The 14,187-nt window shown below is 38.2% G+C and overlaps 1 protein-coding gene across 1 annotated transcript; it reads right to left on the reverse strand.

Annotated features, from left to right (window-relative positions):
* Nucleotides 1–7,074: 7,074 nt before the first annotated feature.
* On the reverse strand, nucleotides 7,075–8,166 carry LOC131681438 (uncharacterized). The gene is made up of 2 exons (XM_058962234.1): nucleotides 7,546–8,166; nucleotides 7,075–7,487 (listed from the first exon to the last, which is right to left on the reverse strand). Exons 1-2 carry the CDS (start codon nucleotides 8,164–8,166, stop codon nucleotides 7,248–7,250), a joined length of 861 nt encoding a protein of 286 aa, XP_058818217.1. The 3' UTR covers nucleotides 7,075–7,247.
* Nucleotides 8,167–14,187: the final 6,021 nt, after the last annotated feature.

The following is a 14,187-nucleotide window of genomic DNA, read 5'->3' on the forward strand; positions in this document are numbered from 1 at the left end:
TCGGGTTCTGGCTCGAAAAAATTGAAACCCGACCATCTCTAATCTCTACAAAAGCGAGCTCAATTTGAAAAGAAATCTGAGCATTGTGATTGATTACAGAACTCTGGAATTTTCTATTGGAATGATTTCAGGCAGGAATTTGATATTGATGCTATTAGACAACTGTGAAATCAAGACCAATAGATCAATTACATATCAGGACCCCATTTCGACAATTTATCAAAAGTCCTCATGATGTTTACAACAACAGGTTTTCAATGTACGGATCAGATAATTGTTATTGTAATATTGAATTAAATCAGTCAGCGTCAATAAATTTTCAACTTCAATCCAATTTTTTTTTGTGTGGTGGGGGGGGGGGAGTTGTATGGTGTTAAACCCCAAAACCTTCTCTTGGCTACGCCGTTGCTTGGAGTTATTTACTTCGCTTTTATTTTCCGATATGTTTCAGATCGATCCGATGGTTATAAGTTAGAAAAATTGCAGGTTCGTACAAATGAACATTTTTGCACTGATAAGTTATCAAGTTCCTCCCAGACAACTTGGAAGTGTTGGGTGATTATTTCTAGCGGTTGTAGATAGAAAAATGAAATACAAAATTCGATTTATCGTAATAATGTTTGGCTTATGTCAATGGATTATTACTATATTGAACAATAAATAGGCGACAAACAGTAATCCACAAACAACAAGTCATAACTTTTAAAGTATTCAAAATAGATATTTGAAGTCTTCAGTAAAGTTATTCGTAAAAGTAAGAGCTACAAATTTGCTGAAGGTATCATTTCGATATAATCACTTCCAAGAAAATTTGTGAAAATATCTCACTCATAGGGGGATTCATCAGCCAAAGCACAATACCAAAAGAAAGGGCATATTGCCTCCATTAAATTCTCCGAAGATACTATTGACCTAAAATAAGCCGTTTTGGCGTTAATAATAGATTACATGTTTTTGGTCATATTTCTGGCAATGGGAAATGATAAAAATCTTTCGTCCGCATTTAATGTTAAATATCTCTTTTGATAAAATTCCTATTTCAACAATCTATAGCTTGTTCGAAAGGTATTTGTTAAAACTGTCTAAAAACATATAAAGTGTTAATCTATGTTGTCAATTTCGGCAGATAATTTAAAAAAAACTGCAAAAAACGCCATTTTTACACATTCAAACATTCATATCTTGGAAACTAAACATCAGAATCAAAAACAAATTAATAGCGTTCTTACTGTTTTCTAGTTCTTTCATTTAAAATTGGTTTTGATAAGATCGGTTCAGCCATTGCTGAAAAACACGAATGAGAATTCGTCCGTTACATACACACACAGACACACACACACAGACACACACACACAGACATTGTCCCAAATCGTCGAGCTGAGTCGATTGGTATATGAGACTCGGCCCTCCGGGCCTCGGAAAAAATCTTGAAAGTTTTAGCGAATTCTATACATTTCTTTTATAAGAAATGTAAAAATACAGAGAAGGCCAACCTTCCAAGTCATCTAATTGCAACGGCACATGCACTGTGCTGGCAGATTATAAAATACTGGAAAGTCAAATTAAAAACGGATTCACGATTGTTGAACAAATGCTCGGAGTTCCTTTATCTCATTAACTTTTAGATCCATTACAAGTGTACGATCAACGGAACGACAGACTCGACGCTCCACATTTGCAGCTTCAGAATTCCATTGGCAATCAATGCAATCACAAAGATGTGCGGTTCGGCACCACACCGGGTTGGTAGAGCGATGTTCATGGTGAATAATACAAGCTGGTGGGTCTATATGACGAAGCTGAATTATATTCGATCCAAACCGTCGATAATGCTCTTAACAACGACAAAAGCGATAGCTTTAAGAACATGAAAGAATACGGATTATCGTAAAAACACTTCCAACAGAATATCACCAACCAACCGTATGATGCCCTCCGCGCTTGTTATACCGAGCTCTATTCCTACACTTGGCCACATTGCTTTGCGGATAGGTAGAGAAACCTAGTCGAAGAGGATATGGTCGGTGTTAGGTCTGACCGGACTAAGTCGCAAAACATAAAAAAGGGTTAATGATAGCACTGGATAAAGAATTTCTTCAGCTACATTCCACTTTTATCAGATTTGAAATATGAAACAATAAACAAGAATTATGGCAAAAAATAGTTTCCAATTATAATGTGAAGGATGCAACGATTCAAACTTTAAACACGTTTTTCTCGAAATCAATTCATTGTTACTTAGTCCAGTCTGACCTAACACCGACCATTTATAGTATAGAAAAGCACATCCGATGCAAATCACTTTATACAATTGTCAATGAACTTAGAGTTTTAAGAATTAAGCTGGTTCCAATTTCTTGTAATCGGATATCTTCACAGAGTAGTGGGTCCTTGAAACTGACACCCCGTATTCGACAATATAGTCGATACAATATTGCAATCCCGAAGAATATTGTAGGCATGCGCAGGTGACAGCTTAGAGTTTTATTTTGATATTCATCAGATCATCGGCCGGGCATGAAAACAAACGTTAGTTTTTAGCAGTAGAAAATGGTTCAATAACGTTGATGATTTTTGGATTTTAGTAGCTTTTTAATTTGCTTTTTGATATTAGGATTAGTAAAAATAGTTCAAATCAAAATTCTTTCGTTCACTCACTAGTTTTTGTCAATATAAATAATACTGGGAATTTTCAAATTGATTGAGGTTACCTTGTGCGATTTAATGATAGAAATGACGAATTTCGCGCCAAATCGTATTCAGAGTTGGCAGGACCCTCTCAGATTTTAATGAAACTTTCTGTACATGAAAACTTTGTCACAAAAAGCCACTTTGCATACTTTGTTTTACCAAAAATGGTCTCGACTGTCTTTTGAAAAGGGCCAAACTTTTTTCGCCATTTTTTGCCTTTCTCATATAGAAAGGTTATGCAATCACTCTGAAAAACGTCAACCTAATCTCGGCCCGGAGGGCCGAGTGCCATATCCCATTCGACTCAGTTCGTCGAGATCGGAAAAAGCCTGTATGTGTGTGTATGTATGTGTGTGTGTGTGTATGTATGTGCGTATGTGTCAAATAATGTCACTCATTTTTCTCAGAGATGGCTGGACCGATTTGCCCAAACTTAGTCTCAAATGAAAGGTGCAACCTTCCCATCGGCTGCTATTGAATTTTGGATCGATCGGAATTCTGGTTCCGGAATTACGGGTTTCAGAGTGCGGCCACACAGAAATTTCTCATATAAACTATAGGAAAAATTAAAAATAGAATTTTTATTTTTGATGCTAAATGTGTTCAAGGTGCATGAAACGTCGAGATTTGATGCAAACTCGAAAAAAAATTTTACGACGATTCACTTTTTTAGATTCTGGCACATTTTTGCCTTTCTCATATAGGAAGGTTATGCAATCACTCTGAAAACCGTCAACCTAATCCCGGCCAATTTTTTTTCGACTCGCATAAGGTTTCCCCCCCCCCTCTACTGTTCACTCCCCTCCTTTAAAAATCTCCTTAAATCAGCCCTCAGACCACCTCCCCATCCAGCCCTCATACCCCTCCCTTTCAACCCCATCATCTTTAAACCACCACTATATCACAAAGCATACCAATTTAAGCTGGGGAGTCGTTCGTTCATGGGACTTTCGTCCTCCTCACATACCCACCCCCGCATGACAAAAAGATGTTAGCAAGCAGATAACATTGATCTAATGCTGATTAGGCTAATGGAGTATGATATTTTTTTGTTTCAAGTGTTTCACCGTCGACACGTAGCTCATCAAGTTCGTGGCTGGCATGCCATTGTGTATAAGTGCAAAGTGTACTAAGAATGTAATGGACATTTCCACAAGTATGTTGAACATAAAAAGCCTCCGTGCCATAGTTTAGAGAAATGAGAAAGGCACAATTGCACCGCTAGGTGGATTAAAACAGGTTTTTCAAATGGCTATAGTATAAAAAGGACAAATCCTACAAAACAATGTTGTAGGAGTGATTTTCACAATATTGAAAAAAATTCTTCATCGACTCCTACACTGAAAAAAATTGGTTTTAAAAATTTAAAGTAGATTTACAAAGAAAAACATTTTTGATTTGGTTGAAATTTAGTTCCAAGAAAGGTAATTATGTTCCCTACCTACCGTCAAAAATTCAAGTTGGGCACTTTCAAGGAAAAAAAACCTGTTTTAATCCACCTAGTAATGTAATTGTGCCTTTCTCATATATCTAAACAATCATTTAATAAAGCTGGTTATGTTCAATGTAAATGTGGAAATGTCACATTCTTATCATACTTGGCACGTATATACATACGCACGACTGCCACGAACCTGATGAGCAACATGTCAAGGCTGACACACTTCAAAAATACAAATATAGTATTCAATCAGCAGACATGAGTTCAATTTTGTCTTCATGATAACACGAAGGAGATGCGGGTGTGAGGGTAGTATTCATGGGGAGGGGGACACACTTCCTACAACAAACCACCTCCCTCCCACACATGCCATGGTGTGGAAGGGAGGTGGTTTGTTGTAGGAAGGAGATAGGGGTGTTTTTTTTTTTTTTTTTTTACAATGGAGAAGACCTTTATGTCCTAGCCCAGTACACGTGCTAACGGTAGGGTCCAATCTACCACACGGGGTGCACTGGGGGCGTGTCGGACTCGAATGGTGACCAGCCATTAATACCGACTAAACTCCATTGGGCTCCGCCATCATTCCTCCCAGGAACTACCTCTCGGTATTACTTCTGGGGGGATGGCTGTACTGAATGTACTCATTCACTCTCACTCACGCGATCATACATCCTGTATGATGCTTACTTGGGTGCTCTCTAAATCACACTTTGATTCACTCTCAAACACTCCCACATGAGGCTGACTTTTGTGCTCACCTTTTACGTTCCATGCGAGGCTGACTTGTGTGCTCACCTTACTCATTCCTTGCTAGGCTTACTTTTGTGCTCGCCCTACCCATCCATGTGAGGCTGACTTGGGTGCTCACCCTATCACCTGATTCACTCTCAATCGTGCCACTCTATTGTACCTTTGTCACTCCCTCTGGCATCCCATGTGGGACATTTTTCTTAGGCCCCACTTCTGACATACCATGCGAGGCTGACTTTTGTGCTCACCTTTTTCATTCCTTGCTAGGCTGACTTTTGTGCTAGCCTCAACCAGATGGAGGGGTGATACACCCTGCCGCATACTATACCTTCCATTTGAGACTAGGTTAGTGAAAATTGGTTCAGTCATCACCGAAGAACCGATGTGGCTTTAGTTCTGGAATATGCCCCAACATACACACATGTATACGCACACAAATATTTTCCAATCTCGCCGAATTGAATCAAATGGAATACGAGAGGTTAATTTTTATTTATAAATTTCATTCTTTATTAAGCTCATAATCCATATTTTTACAAACATTTTTATATCCGTTCATGTATCCCAAAATGCCTGCTAGAAATAGGGAATATTAATGAAAATCAAATTAAATATAATGTCATACCTACGGTGGCCGGGCAACCGCTCTGCCTCAATTGCTCGTCGTACGCTCTTTCCGAGAGCATATACCATTATTTTTTAGTTATTTTTGCATATTTCGGATCTCTAAGATAAGAAAAATAATCTCAAGAAAGGATTTAAAAATCGGGGGCTGATAAAATCGGAGGCTGATAAATCGGGTCTTCACTGTATTATAAAATTAAGTCGGTAGTAAATGCTTGTCAAATTCTCTATGTCATCTGACTATGGCAATGAAAAAGGCTGATATATGTTTATGGCTCAATAGACAGCAGATGATATTTAAAGTTGGTGTACTAACAGCGGGCTGAACCGACCGGTACGACAACAAAATATCAACTGAATTATTTGCACACAGATTATTTCTTATATGCGAACCACCGTTCGTAGACATCAAACGGGGTGTTGCAATGCTATACTATATTTGTGCGCCAGTTGATTTTTATGAACCAATCATGGCACAGATAATTACTGCTCTCACAATATCCATTACATTCATTATTTATAGTAGTCGTACTTTTTACGGGATTAATTACAAAACAGCTGTATTTCCGAGCATATAGTGCAAAAATACAGCAGGATTCCGTTTTTGGCAACAATATATTTTTTTCAGTTGCCAAAACTGGAACCGTGCCAAAAATGGAACCATACCTTAAAAGCTTTTATTTTCAATTTGTGACTTCATAAATGTTACAAGAACATTAATTATATAATAATATGTGAAATGGAATGAAATACTACAAAAAAATCAGCGAATTTAATTTTATTCCATAAAATATAGTAAATATGACTCCTATATTTGGAAATAAAGTCAAAAGTCATTATTACAACAAAATGTGTATTGAGCATTTTTTTAAAGACTTACTATGAACAAAACCAATGTTGCCAAAAATGGAACCCATTTGTTGCCAAAAACGGAACTTTTTTGTTGCCAAAAATGCAGCATGCCAGAAACGGAATTTTACTGTATAATAATTCCGCTTAGTACAACGAAAGTTACTCGACCTTAAAAACTGGAAATCTACTCTATCAGTATTCTTTGAAACGGAACCCCTGCATTGAACCGTTAGAAGTATTGTACTTCAAATTTAAACTACCAAAGCCTATGAAATTAATAAAAAAAAATAACTATCAGTTCCCATGATAAAGCAAGCTAAGTCTTCCATTGCCATCAGACCAAAGATTCACAGAAACTCTACTGAACTGTGAGGACTACCAGAAGAAGACAATTTTCGAATTCGCGAGATATCAAGTCTCTTCCTAATGACCCTATCTCTTCTAGTTTTCAGATATGTATATTTCGAATCCTAGCTCTCACTTGAATAGTTTGGCTCTAAACTTTTTCCCTACTTAAGAATATCTAACCAACTGAATATTGTTTGAAAAAGAATTTAAGTAAATTTACAAAATAAAGTAGATGAAATATATGAATAAAACTACAGATTGATTCAAATAAAATTAAATGATAAAATCCCTTCTTCAGAAGGATTTTTGATAAACTTTCTACGAAAATGAAAACAGATCTTTGTTTGACTTTATTGATCCTACTTGACAGGAGCTTCAGATACATGGGTTCAACAGGTAACCCATCAAAAGGATAAGAGTCAGGGTGAAATATAGTAAATATGACTCCTATGTCAAATGGAAGATGGTTCCCTGCTAATTTAATTTCGTAGAGTAATTTATATTCACAATTCTACGTACAAAAAAGTTAGAAACTAATCGACTACGTATCTGTAACGCTACATTGGAAAATACCAAAAATACCACATGGCTTAAAGCTAGCAGCACAATTGGTGACATTGGTCCTTATTTCCTGAATCGTTTCCTGTATATCCGTTGTAATCAGAGCAACACATTCTTGATTCCTAGCAACTGCGGACTGAGAGAACATCGATGGTGTTCCGTATAGATTTCCAACGCTGTTTATAATGTTATTTAACTGATCAGGCAAATCATGGCAGAACTAAAATCGAAACATTAAAATGACTCTTTTAAAAGCATAGTAGAAAACATCCTCATACCTTGGCTAAGCAGTTGGATGAATCCGGCGAACAGAGCTGTACCTGAGCCATCGTTGAGTCGACAGCAGCTTTCGCGTAATTAAGCAGTAACTGTGTAGCTGAAGTCAACCCACGGAAGAAAGGAATATTCGTGATGAGACAATCCTTCAAACGACCCACCGAAATTGAAGGCTGCACTAGATTAGAAGCATATCTTTCGGCACAGTTTCTGTTTCGTTCACTAAACAAATCATTCATTGCATCCAGAATGTCCCGTACGATCACCTGCGCAGGAACCATCACGTTATTGGTCACTGACTGACGAAACTGGTCGGTGGTAGATCTCACGAAACCAGCGTAGAACTCGGTACCATCCAATCTATCGGTAGTCACATTCGTGGCAGGATAACGATGTTTCAAATCAGCAAGCGACCTGTTCATGTGAACTGTCAAACCGTCGACAGCAGCTAAGGCAAGGTTCTGCTGTTCAACCATCGATCGATGCATAAGCGCGGCAGCTGCATTCAGTTGCGACAATCCCGATTGGATGGCTGCATAGTTTTGCTGCGTCAATAAGAACCAATCCAATGCCTGGGAATACGATGCTATGGCTAGCAGGATCAAGAAAATGGAATTGTTCATGATGACTTTATAACTAAAACTGGGACGCGGTTGTATTTCGAACTTCATTTATCCTCACTAGAGTCAAATAATTGAGTTTACACAGTTGCAAGAAGACAGTATACAGCAATGATAATCGAATGTCAATAATTAGGTACTTCTAAGATGGCATTTTATTATTATTGAGGACAGAGAAGGCATACCATAGTTATCACGAAACTACATTTGGCACTAGTTTTGTATATACTAAGTTGCTTATGGTAGGTGGATAAAAGCTATTTGCTCGAAAGAGTCATTCAGCAAAATGCTTTTCGTGTGACTGATTGCCGTTTAGCCGAAAGAATCGATTGCTAAAAGTTCTCAAGAGGTTTGTCTTTAAAGCCATCTAATTATAAAGGCGTATGCACTGTACCAGCAGGTTATAAAATATGGGAAAGTCAAATTTAAAACAGACACACCAAAGGTTAACAAATTCTCGGAACTCCTCCATTTCATTTGGTAAGTAATTGATTGCGTTGCAAGTCTTATTAGAATCGGGCACTGACATATAACAACAGATGCTTGAAACTGAGAAATTGCAGATTGAAGTTATACTACGTTCACACTACGAGTTGAAATGTGTTTTAACGCTATCTTGATGACGTTTTGCTTGTTGCTAATTATTATAACATGTTTTAACTCTGTAGTGTAAACGTAGTATTATATTAAGACTAGTTCGAGTTTTTGAATACAAAGCGGAATAATTTAGAGACTATCCTTAATCGAGGAATATAGTTTAATATATGAAAAAACATTTTATGACTTGTCATACCAATGGAAACATCTAGCAGTGCTAACTATACGATCGGCTGGGAAAGAACACCGTCATTGATATCTTTGGCTTTTAGTCTAAATCGTCGGTCGATACACGAATACTTAAGACGTATGCAATCTGCTGCCTAAACTGAAATATGGAGCTTTGCCCCGCTGTGTGGACCATCAGCCACAATTTGTTAAGAGTGCTCGTGCTGCCATTCGTCAACCCATTTCTATTCAAGATTTTGCCAACCCGGAACGCTACATACGGACGACAACGACAGCTTTTGGATGTGATCCAGGCATGAACTATTGTAGAGTCCGTCCTGATGGAAAGCCTTTCGAATTCGAGATTCAACGATGTACAGATTTCATCGTTCAAGTGACAGCCAGCCATGCCATGTGCTGCACCTCGGTGATGATGATGCTGGAAAGGAATTCACCGTCAGTACATGGAATGCTCCGGTGGCTGAAGATGCTTTTAACAGCAAAGATTGGTCGGTGTGTCCGATCAGACCGGACTAAGACGCAAAGCATAAAAAATGAGATATTGATAGCACTAGATAAAAATATCGTCAGCTACATTCGACCTTTACCAGATTTGAAATATATAACAATAAACAATAATTATGGCAAAAAATAATATCCAATCTTAATGTAAAGGATGCTGCGATTGAAACTTTAAACTCGTTTTTCTCGAAATCAATATTTTGTCACTTGGTTCGGTCTGACTTATCAACCGACATTCACATTAACGCTGTATGAAAGGCCATAATGGGGCGGATCCAACGAAATGATCCAGCCAGTTGCATAACTCAATTTTCTTATTACCACTTGTCAAATAAGAATATTCGCAGCACCAGCATGATTCCGAAGAATTATGCGATCAATTGACCTTGCTACACAATTGTGGTCACAAATGGTTACATGGGATGAACATATTCTTGCCCCCAACAATATTGCACTCACATGTAGTTTTTCTTACAAGCTATTCCATGTGAAGATTCCTTCTCGAGAGGACTGATTGTCTGGCTATAGGGAGAGACAACAACAAACCTAAGTGTCCTGTTACTCTGAAGCCTCGGTGATGGAGGGACGTGCTGGTGCTGGTGTCTACTGTTGTGAAATGAGATTGGAACAGTTGTAACGAATACATATATGCCGATAGGTTTCCTACAATAGTGTGTATAAAAAGTATTGTTCTATTAAGTTTAGTTTGTTTTTATTTATCTTATAAAATGCATGTTAAATATTTAATAAATATTGAATAAATGATTACAAAATAAATTAAAAAATTTGGTCTAGTATTAATTCGACACAAATCTTCAATTAGGATTACCGCATACTAGGCTCCCATAGAGGATAGGACTTGGCATAATAAAATAAGCAAATGAGTTCCTAGCATTCGTCTACCAATGCATAAGACTGCTACCGACGCACCCGCTGATACGATGAAGATTTGCTACCGATTGAGGCCACTGACCCTTAGGCCATGTGCGGGGGAAAGATTCTTTTTCGCTCTGTCATGTGGGAGGGAAACGGCTTGGGATGGTTAAAACTGTCCGCTAGAAAAAGATGACCCTTGCTGCAATTTGGGTTTTCGTGCATTTGAACACGATTTCCAAGGACTTCGCTAAGCAAGTTCCGGTACGAAGATTACCAAATGCCCGGTTAATCTGAGGATTCCAAATGCTAGATTTCTTATTTTGGAGGCAGAAGTTGTCCGTTTCTAAAATTCGCGTCGTGGTGTGTTTAAAAAAGTAGAAAAAATGACATGTAGATTCCTAAACAGTTTGCCAAAACATAACGTTCCTTTCCCATACAACTAGATAGAGTCCCATTCAGTGGCAGCCAGAGTAGGCAGTGTCGTGTGCGTATTGAGTTCTACATGATGACGACACGAATGAACTCATGATGAATGAAGTTCATGTTTGACAATTCTCGGTGGTTTGTTTGCTTTGTCTGTTGCGTGAGTGCGAGTCCAACGGGTGCTCATCTGTTTCATTCGAACTCGCGTAACTTACATGTAAACAAACCACCGAGAATTGCCAAACGACGTTCATCCGGTTTATTTTGTAGGATTACTCTGCTGGTCAATAAAATAGGTGTGAGATAAAAATACATGAAATTTTGAGTTTTCTCTAAAAATATTTTTATATTCAACTATTTTATAGTTAGGCACAGTCGTCAATATGAAAAAGAACACTTTTATTTGTAAATTAAATGTTATGCTTTATCGTCACTCTTTCTTCTCCATGCAATCCAAAAAAGTAGCTGGTCAATGAAATAGGTGTATTGTAATCCATTGCATAAATTTTTTTCAAATCCAGTAATTTTAAGACTTTAATATTTTCAACAACTAGTAACCTGCGTAAGCTCCCTTATTCAACCAAGTTTTATCCATTCGTCTTGGCATTGAGCCATTCAAACGCTGATAAGTTTCCGTTGGTATAGCGCACCATTCCTTTTAAGCTGCTTCCCACAAACGATCCTCATTTGTGAAATTTTTACCGAATAACATTTTTTAAGTACATTACGTAGATTTTCTACGGGATTGATGACAGGAGAATGGCAGGGTCCAAAATTATAGTCACTTAATTATCCCGAAATCAATCCTTTACATACTTCGATGTGTGTTTTCGATCAATATCTTGCTGAAAGTGCCATGCAAAAGCACGTTATCTTAAGCATAGGACTGCATGACATCCTTTAGGATGTCCATCTTTTAACCTTGCATTCGAATCTTGCCATTATAGTGATGTTGCCGAAAAAAGGACCTGCGGCATTCCACGAAAAACAAGCCCCAAACCTCATTGTTCTTGCCTCCATACTTTACTATATTTTGCGTGCGTCGCAGATCAAACTTTTTGCACTTTGGACGTTTAACGTTTCGTTGTGCATCGGAGGAAAACAGGTTTATCTTAGATTCGTCCCTCCGAAGGATATGTCGCCATTTTTTGATTTCTTCTGAACCAGGCCCATTATCGCTTTTGAAAAGCAAATTGCATATTTCTTCGAAGACTTTTGCTCCGCAATAGTGGAACCTTCTTAGCAGTTCTTTCTGGAAGATTGGAATTTCACGGCCTACAGCGAACTGTTCTCGGACCTACCACTTTTCCAATTTATGCTGTCTTGGAGTCTTGGATGACGCGAATGGATCAGATTTCGCTAATAATGCAATACGATGGTCAGCAGCTGTAGATGTTTTCTTGTGTTTTTTGCGGGTTTCCTTTTTTCAAAGGTTTTAAAGCATTTGTAACGAAGTTTTCGGAACGCCGAAGTGTATTCGTGATTTATTTGTACGCCTTACCTTCTTGAACAAAATTTCTCAGCAAAACTTGTTCCACTTGAGTACAGTGAGATGCTCGACCCATTGTATAACAAATCTTTGTCTTATTCAACATTTAAATACATTTATTTGCAAGCAGAATGCAAACTTCACCAAATAAAACGTATAATTGAATTATGTAAAACAATAACCCGTTAATATATTTCACACACCTATTATATTGACCACACGAAAAAAGCCTGCCGCAGTCTTGTTTTGCATCTTGACAAAGGTTGTAAATATAATCAGCCCCAACAACCCACTAGTAACTTGACAGATACCAAGGCTTATGTGTGCGGTAGGTGTGATTGAGACTGCTGTAACTTGGTATGTGTAATTGAGATAAAAACGAAATAATCCATCACACACCTATTTTATTTTTTTTTTTATTCATTTCGTTTATTTGATAGGCACAAATGCGTTAGCTTGGCGGTGCCAAATTCTTTTGTTTTTACATTTTGTATATTTTAAAACTAGGAGGTTACAATGTTGAAATATTTTTTTAAAAAAGAAAAATTTTACAGCTATCTTAAGACTAGAAATAAGATTCTATATACAAGAGAGGGGGCGAAAGATTTTTTTTATGAAAAAATTTTAAAACAAGGAATTCAATAGTAATAATTTTTAGGAAATATTTACACTTATCTTAAAACTAACAATATAGTTTGGTACACAAAAGGGGGAACAAATATTTATGAGAAAATTCGCATGTGTTTTAAGACTAGGGATACAATTCTATTTACAAGATGGGGGACAATAGTTTTAACAAAGAGGTAAAATTACAACTATCTTAAAACTAGGAATACAGAATACAAATTTGAACTTTTTTAGCGGAGACTTATGCTTGGTCAAGATATTCAGAGGGGGGCTGTAGAAGCAGTTGTATCAAGGACAGGGGAGAGAAAGCGTAGATGGTGACCGGGAGAGAAGAGCAAAACTTGCAACTTTCGCTCAAACGGGAGATCAGCGAAAGATTACCGCCTCAGTCTAGTAGGTCGGATTGGCGGATGGTATTCTTCGGACCCGCGGGGAATCCTTCAAAAGTCATCGGACCTTGAGTCGCTCTCGCTTCAGTTTCCGTAGTGGTAAGTGCGACGGCGGTTACATAGTTGCAGTCTGGAGCTGATCGGTCCCACAAGGCAAGAGAAAGCTTCTAAAACGAGAAATAAAAAGAAAGGGGCTAAATTGGGATATTTGTCGTTTTTATGAAAGTATAAATAAGGGACATATAGGGGAAATCACGATTTGCCAGTATATCTCGGACTGGGACATTGGGTGGTCTACCTCGGGCCCGAAGGGAATCCTTTAACTGAGACCTGGCGTCCAAGTACCCGGCGCATACCCAGACAACGTGCTCGATGTCGTGATAGCCCTCGTCACAAGCGCACAGACTACTCTCCGCAAGCCCAATACGCCGCAGATGCGCATCCAAGGTGTAGTGGTTGGACATAAGTCGGGACATTACACGAATAAAATCCCGACCCACATCCATCCCCCTGAACCAAGGCTTCGTTGATACCTTTGGGATAATGGAATGTAGCCATCGTCCAAGTTCACCATTGCTCCACGAGGTTTGCCAACTGTTGAGTGTCCTCTGACGACAAATACTAAAAAATTCGTTGAAGCAGATTGGTCTTTCGTATATGTCACCATTTAATGCGCCCACCTTTGCTAATGAGTCGGCCTTTTCATTGCCCGAGATAGAGCAATGAGAGGGGACCCAAACAAAGGTAATTTGATAAGATTTTTCAGATAACGTACACAAGGACTCCCGTATCTTCCCCAGGAAATATGGGAATTGCTTTTTGGGCTTCATCGCACGAAGAGCCTCGATGGAGCTGAGGCTGTCCGAAATGATGAAGTAGTGATCTGTGGGCAGAGTGTCGATGATCCCAAGGGTGTACTGAATTGCAGCTAAC

The sequence above is a fragment of the Topomyia yanbarensis genome, chromosome 2, assembly GCF_030247195.1.
Source record: "Topomyia yanbarensis strain Yona2022 chromosome 2, ASM3024719v1, whole genome shotgun sequence".
In the NCBI taxonomy this organism is placed as follows: Eukaryota; Metazoa; Arthropoda; class Insecta; order Diptera; family Culicidae; genus Topomyia; species Topomyia yanbarensis.